An 18,085-nucleotide genomic window follows, 5' to 3' on the forward strand; every position below is an offset into this window, starting at 1 on the left:
GAAATGGATAAATTCTTAGAAACATGCACTCTTCCAAGACTGAATCAGGAAGAATTAGAAAATCTGAACAGAGTGACCTCCAGTAATGAAACTGAATCAGTAAGTAAAAAATTCCAAAAAAACAAAGGCCAAAGGACAAGACGGCTTTACACGTGAATTCTACCAAACTTGTAAAGAAGAATTAACACCTATTCTTTTCAAACTACAGTTGACCCTTGAACAATGCAGGTTCAACTGCATGGGTCCACTTATACGAAGGTATTTTTCAGTAGTACATACTACAGTACTATATGGACTGTGGTTGATTGAATCCACAAACGTGAAGAGCCTGGATATGGAGGGCTGATTCTAAGTTATATGTGAATTAATCTGCACATTTTCTAAGGGTCAACTGTATTTAAAAAAAAACTGAAGATGAAGGAATGCTTCCAAATTCATTCTATGAGGGCAACATCACCCTGATACCAAAGGTAGATACCACCAAAAAAATTACATCCAAAATTCCTGATGAACATATAGGCAAAAATCCTCAATAAAATATTAATCAATCAAGTTCAACAGTACAGTAAAATAATTATACACTATCAATAAGTAGGATTTATGCCAAAGATGCAAGAATGGTTCAATAGTCACAAATCAATCATTGTGATAACCATATTAACAAAAAAGGATAAAACCCACACTGTAGGTGGATTCTTTACCGTCTGAGCCACCAGAGAAGCCCATAAAACCCACATGATCGTCTCACTAGAGGCAGAAAAAGCATTTGACAAAATTCAACACCCATTTACGATAAAAATTCTCAACAAAGTGGGTATAGAGAGACCATACCTCAGCATAAAAAAGGCCATATATACAAATCTATAGCCAATATCATACTCAACAGTGAAAAGCTAAGATCTTTTTTTCTAAGATCATGAACAAGACAAGAATACCAATTCTTTCCACTTTTATTCAACATAGCATTGGAAGACTTAACAAAGGCAATCAGACCACCAAAAAAAAAGAGAGAGAGAAGAGGCATCCAAATTGGAAAAGAAAAAATACAACTGCCATTATACAGATGACATGATACTATATACGGAAAATCCCAAAGACTCCACACACAAAAAAACTATTAGAACTAATAAATGAATGCAGTAAAGCTGTGAGACATAAAACCAATATACAGTAATCTGTTGCGTTTCTATATACTCATAATGAACTGTCAGAAAGAGAAATTAAAAAATCAGTCCCATTTACAATTGCATCAAAAAATAAAACACTAGGCCTTCCTAATGGTCCAGTAGTTAAGAATCTGCCTGCCAATGCAGGGGACATGGCTTTGATCCCTCCTCCAGGAAGATCCCACATGCCAAGGAGCAACTCAGGCTGTGTGCCACAACTCCTGAGCCTGTGCTCAGGAGCTCAGCACCTAGAGCTCACAGCAGGAGAAGCCACAGCAATTAATTACTCAGCACCTAGAGCTCACAGCAGGAGAAGCCACTGCAATTACTCAGCACCTAGAGCTCACAGCAGGAGAAGCCACAGCAATTACTCAACACCTAGAGTTCACAGCAGGAGAAGCCACAGCAATTACTCAGCACCTAGAGTTCACAGCAGGAGAAGCCACTGCAATTACTCAGCACCTAGAGCTCACAGCAGGAGAAGCCCCAGCAATTACTCAGCACCTAGAGCTCACAGCAGGAGAAGCCACAGCAATTACTCTACACCTACAGCTCACAGCCAGAGAACCCACTGCAGTGAGGAGCCCACACACCGCAACTCGGGGGTAGCCCTCGCTCACTGCAACTAGAGAAAGCCCACACACAGCAACAAAGCCCTAGTGCAGTATAAATAAATAAATCTTTTTTAAAAAGAATAAAATACCTAGGAATGAATTTAAAAGTAAGGTAAAGGGCCAATACTTGGAAAACTATAGGACATTGATGAAGGAAATTGAAGACGACACAAATAAGTGGAAAGATACACTGTATTCATGGACTGGAAGAGTTAGTACTGTTAAAACGTCCAAACTACCTAAACCAATCTACAGACTCAATGCAACCCCTATAAATACACCAATGGCCTTTTTCACAGAAGTGGGACAAATCATCTTAAAATATGCACGGAGCTGTGAAAGACCCCAAATAGTCAAAGCAATCATAAGGAAGAACAACACTGAGCGTATCATACTCCCTGATTTCAAACTATACCACAAAGCTCTAATAATCAAAGTTACAGCACTGGCACAGAAACACATAGATCTATGGAGCAGAGCAGACAGCTCAGAACTAAACCCACATGGACCTGATCAGTTAATTTACAACAAAGAAAGGAGGGGAAGAAATGGTCTCTTCAATAAATGGTGCGGAAAAATTAGACAGCTACATGCAAAAAATTTTAAAAAAAGGAAAATAAAAAAGAAACTGTACTATCATACACCATATACAAAAATAAACTCAAAATGGATTAAAGACTTAAATGTAAGACTTGAAGCCATAGGACATATAGCCTGTATGTCCTTGACACTGGTTTTAGCAATATTATTTTGGATTTGTCTCCTCAGGCAAGGGAAACAAAAACAAAGATAAATAAATGGGACTACATCAAACTAAGAAGCTTTTGCACAACAAAGGAAACCATCAACAAATTAAAAAGGCAACCAACTGAATGGGAGAAGATATTTGTAAACAATATGTCCAATAAAGCTTTAATGGCTAAACCATAAACAGAACTCACACAACTCAACTTTGAGAAAAACAATACTTAAAAAATGGGCAGAGAACCTGAATAGACATTTTTCCAAAGAAGATATACAGATAGTCAATAGACATATGAATAGACATCACTAATCATCAAGGAAATGCAAGTCAAAACCACAAGGAGATACCACCTCACACCTGTCAGAAAGTTAGTATCTATTATATTGTTATCAAAAAGACAACAAAGCATTGGCAAGATTGCAGAGAAAACAGAACCTCTAGGCACTGTTGGTGGGAACGTAAGTTAGTGCAGCCACTATGGAAAACAGTATGGAGATTCCTCAAAAAATTAAAATTAGAACTATCATATGATCCAGCAATTCTACCTCTGGGTACTTATTTGAAAAAAAATGAAAACACTAATTCAAAGAGATATATGCACTTCTGCATTCACTGCAGCACTATTTACAACAGCCAAGACACGGAAACCACCTGTGTCCATCCATACACGAACAAACAGAGGGCGATGCATGCAGTTGGCCCTTGAGAACCATGAGGATGAACTGCGTGGGTCCACTTACACAATTTTTCAATAAATAACTATTACTATACAGTATACAGTTGGTGGAGTCTGTAGACTTACCTGTAGGTTGAACTGTGGATATAGAGGGCCAAATCAAAGTTATATACAGATTTTTAAAATTTACTTTTGGCTGTGCTGGGTCTTTGCTGCAGGAGCACATCTCTCGTTCCATGAGCGTGGGCTCCTCTCTAGCTGCGGGGTGCGGGACTCTCATTCTGGAGGCTTCTCTTCTCGTGGGCACAGGCTCTAGGCACGCAGGCTTTGGTGGTTGCGGCCACAGGCTCCAGAGCACAGGACGGTTGTGGAGCACGGGCTTAGTTGCTCCTCGGCATGTGGCATCTTCCCGGTCGTTGCAGGAACTAAACCCGTGTTCCCTGCATTTCAAGGTGGATTCTTAACCACTGGACCACCATGGATTTACAACCACACAGAGGGTTGGTGCCTATAACTCCTGGGGTTATTCAAGGGTTAACTGTATACACAAGGGTATATTACCATTAAAAAAAAAAAAAGGAAAACTTGCCATTTGTGACAATATGGATTCACTTAGTATTATTATAAGTGAAGTAAGTCATACAGAGAAAGACAAACACTGTATGGTTTCACTTATATGTGTAATCTAAAAACAAAAGAAATAAACATGTACAACAAAACGGAAACTCTTAGATACGAGAACAAACTGCTGGCGGCCAGAGGAGAGCAGGCGGGGAGCTGGGCAAAAGAAGTGAAGGGGATTAAGAGGTACAGACTGCTACTTGTAAGATAAATGACCTAGGGGGCTGTAATGTATGTAACAGCATAGGGGGCATAGTCCATTGTAGTAACTTTTTATGGTGGCGGATGGTTACTAGGGGGCTTCCCAGGAGGTGCTAGCAGTGGGGAAAAAAACCTGTCTGCCAATGCAAGAGATGTTAGTGATGCAGGTTTGACCCCTGGGTTGGGAAGATTCTTGGAGGAGGGCATGGCAACCCACTCCAGTACTCTTGCCTGGAGCATCCCATGGACAGAGGAGCCTGGCGGGCTACAGTCCACAGGGTCTCACAGAGTCGGACACAACTGAAGCAATGGCACACATGCATAGTGACTAGATTTATCATGGTGATCAGTTTGTATTGCATATAAATGTCAAATCACTGTGCTGCCCACCTGAAACTAACAAGATGCTGTACGTCAACTGTACTTCAGTAAAAAGGGGAGACAGTACAACTGCTGTGGAAAATAGCACTGAGGTTCCTCAGAAACTTAAAAATAGAACTACCGTATGATCCAGCCATTCTACTTCTGAATTTATAGCCAAAGAATTAAAAGCAGGGTCTCACAGAAATATTTGTACACCATGTTCACAATAGCATTACTCACAACAACCAAAGGCAGAAGCAACCCAAATACCTGTTGACTGATGAACAAAGTACGGTATATACATAAGATGGAATTCTAATTTTATTTCCTTCCTTAAGTGGGAAGGAAGTTCTGTCGCATGCTACAACATGGATGAAGCTTGAGGGCATTACGCTAAGTGAGATAAGTCAGGCACAAAGAGATAAAACTTGTATGGTTCCACTCATCTGAGGTATCTAAAGTATTCAAATTCATAGAAACAGAGAGCAGGATACAAGGCTGGGGAAAGGGCAATGATATTTAATGGGTAGAGAGTTTCGGTTTTGCAAGATGAAGCTCTATTTCACAACAATGTGAGCATGGGTAACACTATTGAACTGTACACTTAAAAATGGTTAACATAGTACATTTGGGGTTTTTTTCTTTACCAGTTAAAAAATAGCTGGTAAACTGGGGTGATGCCCCTTAACTGGCTTAACCCTTCTTCTACTAGTCATTCAGATCAGAAGTCAGCAAACTGTTTCTTAAAGGACCAGATAGTAGATATTTTAGGCTTTGTTGGCGATAGACTCTGCTGTTACCGCAGGAAAGAAGACGCAAACAATATGTCCTTGGGGGCGGCTGTGCTTCGGCACAACGGCATCTGCAAAAGCAAGAGGAAGTATATGTATTATATAAATAATATATAGAGACTTTTTCCACAAAGACATTCATTAGCAGCATTTTTATAATATTAGAGATTATAAATTTTAGAAACAGTCTAAACCCAGGCTGCAGTCTATGAGGTCACAAAGAGTCGGACATGACTTAGTGACTGAACCAGAATAACAATAGATAGATGAACAAAGTGTGGTATATACATAAAATGGAATTTTATTTTATTTCCTTAAGTAGGAAGGAAGTTCTGTCACATGCTACAACATGGATGAAGCTTGAGGACATTATACTAAGTGAAATAAGCCTATATATAATAGCCTGTATATTATATATACCATATATACAGTAATACTATGTATATATAGTAACTTTTATTAGGAAAGTATATGTATTATATGTATATTCTATACTTTCTCTTCTCAGGAAGAATTCTACAAATGAAGTTAATTGAATAAGATTACAGCTATCTCTAAGGTCCTTGATGCACTCTCTTGGATACGGCTTGAAGCCGCTTTCTGATCCTGATTCAGCAACACCTTTGGACTCTGCCGAGGCAGTACCTTGAATGGAGCTCTCCTAAGTTCTAAGGCTGCGCCACGAGGTTCAGCTCCCCCGCCTTGTCTCTGCCCCTCCAGGTCTGCCAGGCCCTTCACCCTCGGCCAGCATGCCATCTGCACGAGGTTCAGCTCCCCCGCCTCGTCTCTGCCCCTCCAGGTCTGCCAGGCCCTTCACCCTCGGCCAGCATGCCATCTGCCTCCTGCTCAACCCGTCCACCGACCCATGTGCTACCTTTTCCTTCCCAGCCCACGAGTCAGTCAGTCCTCACGTGCAGAATACACACAGGGACTTCCTCCAGCTCCTCCTGGAAACCCGTCTAAATGACAGCAAAAGGACCCTGTACCGCACAAGACCACACAGAGACGACAAAACGTGGCGGGGCTTGAACACTGAAGGATGAGTAGCCGCTGACTCGTAGATGACACGCTGAATCTGAGGCCCAGGGTGAGGAAAGGCAAGGAGCAACTCGGCCTGCGCTGAGGACTCCCACAGGCTCTGTGGCCTGTACTTGGTGGCACCAGCTGTTTCCAGAACTGTGGGTGCAGACGGGACTGAAAACAGAAGGACTGGGTGATAGTCACTAGAGAGTGTCTCTAACCCCAACCCTTCCCCATGTTCACACAGCCAGACCACTGCACGGCCCCAAGCCCCCAACAAGACTAAACGGCTGAAAACACAAGTCTCTGGATAAAGGCACAGCAGCAGCTGTGGGGACGGGGCACCGGCCTGAAGACAGCACGATGCTAGAGATTCTCACAGGGGACTGAGGGCTGAGATCCGCCCCACTCCTCACTGGCTTGGCTCCCAGACCACGGGTAGCTAGGACGGTATCTTCTAGGCACATACTGGAAGATACTTTCTGGAGAGACCTAAAGATACAAAAACGTGGGTTACATAAGGCAACAGGTGGCTTGCCATACAGAGAAGCCCACATCGTCAACTCCCCCTGATGCTCAAAGTTCTCAGCAGGTTTTTAGCTCCCTGTTTTAAAATACGAATGGAAAACCAAGGATCACCACAAATCTGAGGAAAGCCTCTAAAGGTAGAGACCAAAACAGGAAAGGAAAAAAAAAACTAAATGGAGGGTGATGACTGGGCCTCTGAACATCCAGATAGGTTAGATATTATTTCTGAGTGTGTCTGTGAGGGTGTTTCTGGATGAGGCCAACGTTTGAATCAGTAGGCTGAGTCGAGCAGATTGCCCTCCCCGTGTGGGCAGGCCTCACCCAATCTGCTGAGGGCCTGTGCAGAATGAAAGCCTGAGTAAGAAAGAATTCTTTGCCTGTCTGTATCTGGGTCATTGGTCTTCTCCCGCTTTCAGACTCAGACTTGAACTTAAACATCAACAGTCTTGCTTCTCAGGCTGTCAGACGCAGACTGAAATTATCCTGTCTGCTCCCCGAGGCCCCCAGCTTGAAAACTGTAGATCCTGGACTTCCCAGCCTCCATAACTGTGTAAGCCAACTCCTTACAGTAAACCAACCTCTCTCTCTCAACTCCTTATAGTAAACCAACCTCTCTCTCTCATTTATTTTTAAATTGCCCATCTCTTTGCTTTGTCGTGAATTCCTCTATTCCCCTCCTGTTTTTCCGTCTTCAATGGCAGACACTTATTTGTTTTGCTAACAGTTTATATTATCCTTAATAAACCCCCCAAATCCATCCATTTGTCTGTCTGTTAAATGTCTTCACTTGTTTGAGAAGACAAAGAACATCTGTGTGGATAAAATCAAATAACAAAATTATAATAAAACACTGATCAAATAAATATTATATATTTATATAATTATAAATATATATATTATTATACATACAATATATATTATATATATTGGTTTGCTTTCTCCAGAGAATCCAGACTAATACAGAGCCTATACAGGGAGATGAAAAACCTCACCTCTAAGGAGAAAAATTAGAATCAAAACTTATTTTTTCCCAATGAAAAATTAAATATTGAAGAATATGATTTTGTCAAATAGGGTTGAGAAAACAATAACCACAGAAAACTAACCAGTCTGATCACATGGACCACAGCCTTGTCTAACTCAATGAAACTATGAGTCATGCTGTGTGGGGCCACCTAAGATAGACGGGTCTTGGTGGAGAGGTCTGACAGAATGTGGTTCACTGGAGAAGGGAATGGCAAACCACTTCAGTATTCTTGCCTTGAGAATTCCATGAACAATATAAAAAGTATTGCATTTTGGAGAGACACAAATTGTTGCAATATCTAACATTTTTGACCAACACTGATTTTTACTCCTTTGGGAGACAATACTGCCCCTGTGCAGAGTGTATGACTTAGATCGGAGAGGACATTACTTCTGTGAAATAAGACTCAGTTGCTATTTTTAAAATGGACATTGAAAGAATAAAAAAGGGTTCTTGGAAATTAAAATTATAAAAGCAGGAATTTAAAAACTCAATGAAAGGATTGTCAGCAAGATCTCCCAGAAAGCAAAATGCTGAGAAAGAGGACGGCAGAGGAGGAGAGGACAGGTTGCAAAATGATGGCATCAGTTCAGGAAGCTCGACGTTTTCCTAATGAAAGTTCCAGAAAGAGAGAAAACACAGGTGGGGTACATGTGTGTTTGTTTTAGAAGTGAGGAATAATTAAATGAATAATTCAAGTAAATTTCCCCAAGGGACTGAAGAATATGCATTTCCAAACTCAAAGCAGCCAGGGAGAGCTGAGACCAGCAAATGAAAACTCCCTCTCCAAGACTCCAGAGCACTGGGAGCAAAAGACTGTCCTGAGAGAGACATCCAATCTCTTACTCCTGGGAGGTGTCTTCTAGCTCCTGGTCAATAAGAATCTCAAAGGCTGAAAAGGTTTTTCTAGCAGATTTGTCACAAGGATTTAAGCTCATTTAACCCAAGAGGTTTTTGAATGGAGTTCTGAGGACTAGATCACTTTTTCCCTTACTGTAGAAGCAATATATGCTCATTACAGAAAACAGGGACATTTCAGAAGAGTATAAAGAAGAAAAAGCATCAGCTATAATTGAAAAAAAAAAATCTGAACATTTCTTTACCAGCATGGAATTTTCTTTCTCAAGCTCTATTCCTTTCATAGGAAGAAGGAGCCTCAATTTATTTATGATTATTTCTAATTAGAGTTGACTATATATTTTTGGTTTCCAAACATTCATTTTTAATCAAAGGAAAACTGCTTCACAATGTTGTGTTGGCCTCTGCCACACAGCAGCGTGAGTCAGCCATAGGTGTACATGTGTCCCCTCCCTCTTGAACCCCCTCCCCCTCCCACCCCTTCCCACCCCTCTAGGTTGTTACAGAGCCCCGGTTTGAGTTCCCTGAGTCACACAGCAAGCCCCCATTGGCTATCTGTTTTACAGGTGGTGTGTGTGCGCGTCCACGTCACTCTCTCCATTCATCCCTCCCACCCTCCCCCCTGACCCATGTCCATAAGTTCTGTCTTGCCTCTCCATTGTTGCCCTGTAATTAGGTTCATCAGGTCCATCTTCCTAGATTCCATACACATGCGTTTTTATAGGATATTAGTTTTTTTCTTTCTGACTTACTTCACTCTGTATAATAGGCTCTAGGTTCATCCACCTCATTAGAACTGACTCAAATGTGTTCCTTTTTATGGCTGAGTAATATTCCATTTGGAGAAGGCAATGGCACCTCACTCCAGTACTCTTGCCTGGAAAATCCCATGGACGGAGGAGCCTGGTAGGCTGTAGTCCATAGGGTTGCTAAGAGTCAGACACGACTGAGTGACTCCATTTCTACTTTTCACTTTCATGCATTGGAGAAGGAAATGGCAACCCACTCCACTGTTCTTGCCTGGAGAATCCCAGAGACAGGGGAGCCTGGTGGGCTGCCCTCTATGGGGTCACACAGAGTCGGACACGACTGAAGCGACTTAGCAGCAGCAGCAGCAGTAATATTCCATTGTGTATACACTACAGCTTCTTTATCCAGTCATCTGTCGGTGGACATCTAGGTTGCTTCCATGTCCTAGCTATTGTAAATAGTGCTGCAATGAACATTGGGGTACACACACCTTTTTTGGTTTTGGTTTCCTCAGGGTATATACCAAGTAGTGGGATTGCTGGGTCGTATGGTAGTTCTGCTGCTGTTGCTGCTAAGTCGCTTCAGTCGTGTCTGACTCTATGCGACCCCATAGATGGCAGCCCACCAGGCTCCCCCGCCCCTGGGATTCTCCAGGCAAGAACACTGGAGCGGGGTGCCATTTCCTTCTCCAATGCAGGAAAGTGAAAAGAGAAAGGGAAGTTCTACTCTCAGTCTTTTCAGGAATCTCCATACCATCTTCCATAGTGGCTATATCAACTTATATTCCAACCAACAGTCCAAGAGGGTTCCCTTTTCTCCACACCCTCTTCAGCATTTATTATTTGTGCTTCTTTTTGGCCATTCTGACCAGTGTGAGGTGATATCTCTTTGTAGTTTTGATTTGCATTTCTCTAAAAAGTGTCTTGATGAAAGTGAAAGTGGAGAGTGAAAAATTTGGCTTAAAGCTCAACATTCAGAAAATGAAGAACATGGCATCTGGTCCCATCACTTCATGGGAAATAGATGGGGCAACAGTGGAAACAGTGTCAGACTTTATCTTTTTGGGCTCCAAAATCACTGCAGATGGTGACTGCAGCCATGAAATTAAAGGACGCTTACTTCTGGGAAGAAAAGTTATGACCAACTTAGATGGCATATCGAAAAGCGGAGACATTACTTTGCCAACAAAGGTCCGTCTAGTCAAGGCTATGGTTTTTCCAGTGGTCATGTATGGATGTGAGAGTTGGACTGTAAGCTGAGTGCCAAAGAATTGATGCTTTTGAGCTGTGGTGTTGGAGAAGACTCTTGAGAGTCCCTTGGACTGCAAGGAGATCCAACCAGTCCATCATAAAGGAGATCAGCCCTGGGTATTTTTTGGAAGGAATGATGCTAAAGCTGAAACTCCAATACTTTGGCCACCTCATGTGAAGAGTTGACTCGTTGGAAAAGACTGTGATGCTGGGAGGGATTAGGGGCAGGAGGAAAAGGGGACAACAGAGGATGAGATGGCTGGATGGCATCACCGACTCGATGGACGTGAGTCTGAGTGAACTCCGGGAGATGGTGATGGACAGGGAAGCCTGACGTGCTGCGATTCATGGGGTTGCCAAGAGTCGGACACGACTGAGTGACTGAACTGTACTGAACTGAAATGAGCCATGTTGAGCATCTTCTCATGTGTTTATTAGCCATTTGTATGTCTTCTTTGGAGAAAAGTCTGTTTAGGTCTTTTTGCCCACTTTCTGTTGGACTGTTTTTCTGGTATTCAGTTTTATGAGCTGTTTGCATATTTTAGAAATTAATCCTTCGTCGGTTGTTTCATTCATTATTCATTTTCTCCCACTCTGAGGGTTGTCTTTTCACCTTGTTCGTAGTTTCCTAGGCTGCGCAAAAGCTAATTAGGTCCCACTTGTTTATTTTTCTTTTTATTTCCATTACTTTGGGAGGTGAGTCACAGAGAATCTTGCTGTGATTCAATAGTTGACTGTATTTTTAACAGTTATAATTCCTCTAGGAATTGTCTAGTTTTGATGGTCTTGATATTTTTCTCGATGTGCTTGGTAAGATATCCCAGAGGAGCTGTGTGCAACGTTCTTATCTCTACAGCCATACCAGACTGCAGCAGACGATGCTTCTGCTGTGAACGTGTAGAAATGCTCTTTCTAAGTGATGCCAGTTGCTGCACTCGGGTTTCCGGTAGTCTTTCTTCCTGTTCCTCTTTCCTCTGGTGTTGTGGGGGTTTGGGTTCCTCTCTGTTGCTCTGGCTTAGTGAAGACATGACCGGGGCTGCCCCTCAGCACATGACCGCACTCTCCTCCCTTCCAACCCTGTGCTTCAGCCACAGGGACCCCACGGGGCTCTCTGTCCAGCTAGCACCTACTGAACACCATCCAGTGAAATGTCACACGTAGGAGGGGGACAGACAGCAAAAATGAAGGGAAAGAAAAAAAACACAGCTGATTTTATTTTTGCTTTCGGTAGTGGAGCCTATTTAAGTTTCTGTTAAATATTTGTTCCTCAACAGCAAACTTGGTCCTGGAGCGTTTTTCTCTCTTGGTGGACATAATTTATTTCATGATTTCCCCTCCCTTAATGGACGATTGTGAAATACGGAGCCGAAGGCTGTCAAAGTTTAACTGAATGACGCGGGAGGCAAACGAGGGCCCACACCGCGGCTCCCTCTCCTGCTTTAAACCCAATCACGAAAGCAAGTCCACAGAACCAGCTGCGAATGAGGAAGAGGCCCTGCAGACCACTTCAGAGTCCATTGCCTAAAAACGTTGTCATAAGCAGGCAACGGAGAATGAACGCTGGATAGAAGCACCCTTGCTTTCTCATCCCCACAGTGAGGCAAAAATTGATCTTATGAGCTAAAGTTGACCTAGAAAACGTATTTGTAAGATTTGCCCTTCCTCTTCAAAGACAACAAAAATGGACACACTTCAAATGCAATTAGGATCGGGGCGAGGAAGGCCAGTGGGACTATCTGGCTTCTATCGCCACCTGGTGGTGGTTCACTCAAATCCCAGGCCCTTTCAAAGGGTCCTGTAGGACCGAATATTGACAGCCTTCTTCAAGAGTGTGGATTAAGTCATTTTCTTAGGCGATAAAAACTAACAGAAATAACGAGAACTTACCTGTAACTCTACAGTAAACAAAGCACTCATTTAGTCCTGGTAGCAGTCCCATGCTGCAAGTAGCAGGATCTCAGTCCTAGAAACATGAAGGCCAAGGCTTGAAGAAGCAGGCTACTTGAATGGGGCATCCTGGACTTAAACCCAGATGTTCATATTCTAAATAGAGTTAATACAATTAGAATTGTTGCATGCAGTAGACATAAAAACTCAAAAGAAATTAATAGTACCATATAGTATTGCCTATGGTATGTTGCTGTTCAGTCGCTCAGTTGTGTCCAACCCTGCAACCTCTGCAGCACGCCAGGCTTCCCTGTCCTTCACCATCTCCTGAAGTTTCCTCAGTTCAGTTCAGTTCAGTCACTCAGTCCTGTCTGACTCTTTGTGACCCCATGAACCGCAGCACACCAGGCCTCCCTGTTCACCACCAACTCCTGGAGTTTGCCCAAACTCATGTCCATTGGTCGGTGATGCCAATGGCAATGCCAATCTCATCCACTGTCATCCACTTCTCCTCCTGCCCTCAATCTTGCCCAGCATCAGGGTTTTTTCAAATGAGTCAGTTCTTTGCATCAGGTGGCCAAAGTATTGGAGTTGCAGCTTCAGCATCAGTCCTTCCAATGAACACTCAGCACTGATTTCCCTTAGGATGGACTGGTTGGATCTCCTTGCAGTCCAAGGGACTCTCAAGAGTCTTCTCCAACACCACAGTTCAAAAGCATCAATTCTTCGGCGCTCAGCTTTCTTTATAGTCCACTCTCACATCCATACATGACCACTGGAAAAACCATAGCCTTGACTAGACGGACCTTTGTTGACAAAGTAATGTCTCTGCTTTTTAATATGCTATCTGCTGCTGCTGCTGCAGTCGTGTCCAACTCTGTGTGACCCCATAGACGGCAGCCCACCAGGCTTCCCCGTCCCTGGGATTCTCCAGGCAAGAACACTGGAGTGGGTTGCCATTTCCTTCTCCAATGCATGAAAGTGAAAAGTGAAAGTGAAGTCGCTCAGTTGTGTCTGACTCTAGCGACCCCATGGACTGCAGCCTACGAGACTCCTCCGTCCATGGGATTTTCTAGGCAAAAGTACTAGAGTGGGGTGCCATTGCCTTCTCTGAATATGCTATCTAGGTTGGTCATAACTTTCCTTCCAAGGAGTAAGTGTCTTTTAATTTCATGGCTGCAGTCACCATCTGCAGTGATTTTGGAGCCCCCCCAAAATAAAGTCAGCCACTGTTTCCACATCTATTTGCCACGAAGTGATGGGACCGGATGCCATGATCTTAGTTTTCTGAATACTGAGCTTTAAGCCAACTTTTTCACTCTCCTCTTTCACTTTCATCAAGAGGCTCTTTAGTTCTTCTTCACTTTCTGCCATAAGGGTGGTGTCATCTGCATATCTGAGGTTATTGATATTTCTCCCAGCAATCTTGATTCCAGCTTGTGCTTTATCCAGCCCAGCATTTCTCATGATGTACTCTGCATATAAGTTAAATAAGCAGAGTGACAATATACAGCCTTGACGTACTCCTTTTCCTATTTGGAACCAGTCTGTTGTTCCACGTCCAGTTTTGCTGACTCACGTCCACCGAGTCAGTGATGCCATCCAGCCGTCCCATCATCTGTCGTCCCCTTCTCCTTCTGCCTTCAATCTTTCCCAGCATCAGGGCCTTTTCTAATGAGTTGACTCTTCGCATCAGGTGGCCAAAGTATTGGAGCTTAAGCTTCAGCATCAGTCCTTCCAATGAATATTCAGGACTGATCTCCTTTAGGGTGGACTGGTTTGATCTCCCTGTTGTCCAAGGGACTCTCACTGTCTTCTCCAGCATCACAATTTGAAAGCATCACTCATTCGGCTCTCAGCCTTTATGGTCCAACTCTCACATCCATACATGACTACTGGAAAAGCCATAGCTTTGACTAGGCGGACCTTTGTCAGAAATGTGGTGTCTCTGCTTTTTAATATGTATCTAGGTTGGTCATAGCTTTTCTTTCAAGAAGCAAGCAACTTTTAATTTCGTGGCTGCAGTCACCATCTGCAGTGATTTTGGAGTCCAAGAAAATAAGGTCTGTCACTATTTCCATTGTTTCCCCATCTATTTGCCATGAAGTGATGGGACCAAATGCCATCATCATAGTTTTTTGAATGTTGAGTTTTAAGCCAGGTTTTTCACTCTCCTCTTTCACTTTCAAGAGGCTCTTTAGTTCCTTTTCGCTTTCTGCCATAAGGGTGGTGTCATCTGCATATCTGAGGTTATTGATATTTCTCCCGGCAATCTTGATTCCAGCTTGTGCTTCATCCAGTCTGGCATTTTCCATAATGTACTCCGCATAGAAGTTAAATAAGCAGGGTGACAATATACAGCCTTGATGGACTCCTTTCCCAATTTGGAACCAGTCTGTTGTTCCCTGTCCAGTTCTAATGTTGTTTCTTGACCTGCATACAGGTTTCTCAGGAGGCAGGTCAGGGGGTCTGGCATTCCCATGTCTGAGAATTTTCTGCAGTTTGTTGTGATCCACACAGTCAAAGGCTTTAGCATAGTCAATGAAGCAGAAGTCGATGCTTTTCTGGAATTCTCTTCCTTTCTCTATGATCCAACTGATGTTGGCAATTTGTTCTCTGGTTTCTCTGCCTTTTCTAAATCCAGCCTGTCTGGGAGTTCTGTACTGTTGAAGCCTAGCTTGGAGAATTTTGAGCATTACTATGCTAGCATGTGAAATAAGTGCAATTGTGCGGTAGTGTGAACATTCTCTACCATTGACTTTCTTTGGGATAGGAATGAAAACTGACCTTTTCCAGTCCTGTGGCCACTGCTGAGTTTTCCAAATTTGCTGGCATATTGAGTGCAGCACTTTCACAGCATCATCTTTTAGGATTTGAAATAGCTGGAATTCTGTCAGCTCCACTAGCTTTGTTCATAGTGATGCTTCCTAAGGCCCACTTGACTTCACACTCCAGGATGCCTGGCTCTAGGTGAGTGATCACAGAATCATGGTTATCTGGGTCATGAAGATTTTTTTTGTATAGTTCTTCCTGTGTTCTTCTACCTCTTCTTAATATCTTCTGTTTCCTTTAGGTCCATACCATTTCTGTCCTTTATTGTTTCCATCTTTGCATGAAATGTTCCCTTGATATCTCTAATTTTTTTTGAAGAGATCTCTAGTCTCATCCATTCTATTGTTTTCCTCTATTTCTTTGCATTGATCACTTAGGAAGCCTTTCTTATCTCTCCTTGCTATTCTTTGGAACTCTGCATTCAGATGGGTACGTTTCCTTTTCTCCTTTGCCTTTTGCTTCTCTTTTCATCTATTTGTAAGACCTTCTCAGATAACTATTTTGCCTTCCTGCATTTATCTGGGGGATGGTTTTGATCACTGTCTCATTTACAGTGTCACACACCTCTGTCCATAGTTCTTTAGGCACTCTATCAGATCTAATCCCTTGAATCTATTTGTCTCTTCCACTGGATAATCACAAGGGATTTGATTTAGGTCATACCTGAATGGTCTGGTGGTTTTCCCTACTTTCTTCAATTTAAGTCTGAATTTGGCAATAAAGAGTTCATGATCTGAGCCACAGTCAGCTCCCAGTCTTGTTTTGCTGACTGTATATACACTGTATATGGTATACAGTGTATGTATGTACGAAGTATAATGGGCTGCCCAGGTAGGACTAGTGGTAAAGAACCCACCGGGCAACACAGGAGACATCAAAGACGTGGGTTTGATCCTTGGTTTGGGAAGACCCCTGGAGGAGATGGCAACCCTCTCAAGTATTCTTGCCTGGAGAATCCCATGGACATGAGAGGCTAGTGAGCCATGGTCCATAGGATTGCAAGGAGTCACACACACTGAAGCAACTTAGCACACACGTGTAGTATAATAAATATCCTATACTATACATAGCACACACCTTACTCTAGAGGGAGATAGTACTTGTGCTATTTTCTATAGCACTATAAACTAGTATTCACTACCTTTCTGGGGCTATTTCCTGCCTGTGAAGACAAGGCAATATTGGTTGACTCTTGGCAGTCTATGATTTAGCAAATGCTGTTACAGAGTTTCGCTACTAAACCAACTGTGGCCTTTTTCCCTGGGTCCTCCGGGCACCCAACCTGCAGAAGACCCTGCTTCTCTGTCTGTCTGGGGTGCAGTAATGGAGGGGTCCCAGGGAGAAGGGACATGGGAACTGAGGCAAGAGAACTGAGGCCAGCTTTTATCCTCTTTTACCCCAGTCTACCGGCCCAAACCATGACACTCATTCCCAGTTAACGGCTCCTCATTCAGTTAACTGTATCTTACAACCCATGTATAGTAAGGTGGGGTCACTGAGGTTACCTGGTTCAGTGTCAGAGATGCATGTGTCCTCAGGCCAGCTTTAAATATCCCCAGTGCACAATGTGCAGCCTTTCCCTTACGGGGCAGGAGTCTGGGGCCATCAGTGCTCCTGAGGATGGAGACAGCTCCAAGCTGTGCTTGGAGGAAACCGTGTACCTTGCTCACAGGCCGACCACCGGCAGAGGGGCCTGTTCTTAGAGCCAGGTCCTTGTCAGCCTGCTCAGTGTGCTTCAGGTCCACTCCTGGCTCCAGGGCGCGTGGTGGGCTGGGTCAGCAACCTCCAGCAGGTCTCAAGACAGTTACCCAGGACTTACAAGGAAGGAATCCAAGGCTCTGACAGAGTAAGGCCACAATGACTTCCGATGACAAAAGCCCACCCTTACCCGACCACCACTGCTCTCCAGTTCCTACTTCAAATATGCTGCCTTTATCCAGCTCAGCCATTAAAAGCCAACTGACACTGGTTGGAAGCAGTGGAGGAAAAGGGTTAAAGGGGCTCTGAGGAGGGGGCGTTGAGCGGCATGCCAGGGCTGAAGCAGGGTGTGGGACAAAGAGGGAAGAGCCTGGACTGGGGAGGGGGAGCCTGGGGCTGGTGGAGGCACTCCACTAACCAGCTGCTCTGGGGCTGGGGCTGCCCCTTGCTTAACGAGGCCTGTGAGCGCTCTCCCCTTGGTTTCTTCACAGGTTGATTTCAAAGGACAACTCTGTACTAAGCCCTCCTCAGTTTTGCTCTCAGCTGGGCTAGCCACCTTCCAGCCTTCAAAAGAAGGGGAGAGAACACACAGAGCCACACACCAGGTACAGTCAGCAGTCCCTCTTGCTTCCTGCCCGTCAAGACCCCTCCAGTCAGGGAGAGACGGCAGACGGCCGACCCCCGGCGAGCACGCTGTCTGAGCCCACCGTGTGTCCCTCTCCTCTCCAGGAGCTCACTGCACATAATACTTATGACTGTGTCCAGCCCCTCCCCGTGGGGGCCACCCCCTCTCAGAGGTGACTGGGGTTTTAGGGCCTTGGCTGGCTGTGTGGGCAGCCCAGACAATACACTAGAGACATGTTCTCATCAAGAGCTTTCTGCAAAAATGGAAACATAAAGGTTTCCAGGATCAACTCCTGTTGGCAGGCCAAAAGAACTCTGATTATACAAAGTAAAAGTTGTCACACAGGAAACAGGTTATGGAGGGTCCCACAGGCCACCTCAGCACTGGGCATGGCGGTCCTGAACTCCTAGCAGCCCCCGTCCCATGTCCCAGA

The 18,085-nt window shown here is 43.9% G+C and overlaps 1 protein-coding gene across 2 annotated transcripts in view; it reads right to left on the reverse strand.

Annotated features, from left to right (window-relative positions):
• Positions 1-4,689: 4,689 nt before the first annotated feature.
• METTL6 (methyltransferase like 6) overlaps positions 4,690-18,085 on the reverse strand; it is a 31,348-nt gene continuing 17,952 nt past the window's right edge. Inside the window, exon 5 of one of the 2 annotated variants that reach the window (XM_027549202.1) lies at positions 4,690-5,248. In XM_027549202.1, the coding sequence (XP_027405003.1) occupies positions 5,183-5,248 (66 nt within the window). In that variant the 3' untranslated portion in view covers positions 4,690-5,182. Of the gene's footprint in view, positions 5,249-12,617; positions 12,654-18,085 lie in introns of those variants that run through there. The other variant, XM_027549232.1, reaches the window with a different exon arrangement.

The sequence above is a fragment of the Bos indicus x Bos taurus genome, chromosome 1 (assembly GCF_003369695.1).
Source record: "Bos indicus x Bos taurus breed Angus x Brahman F1 hybrid chromosome 1, Bos_hybrid_MaternalHap_v2.0, whole genome shotgun sequence".
Classification (NCBI taxonomy): Eukaryota; Metazoa; Chordata; class Mammalia; order Artiodactyla; family Bovidae; genus Bos; species Bos indicus x Bos taurus.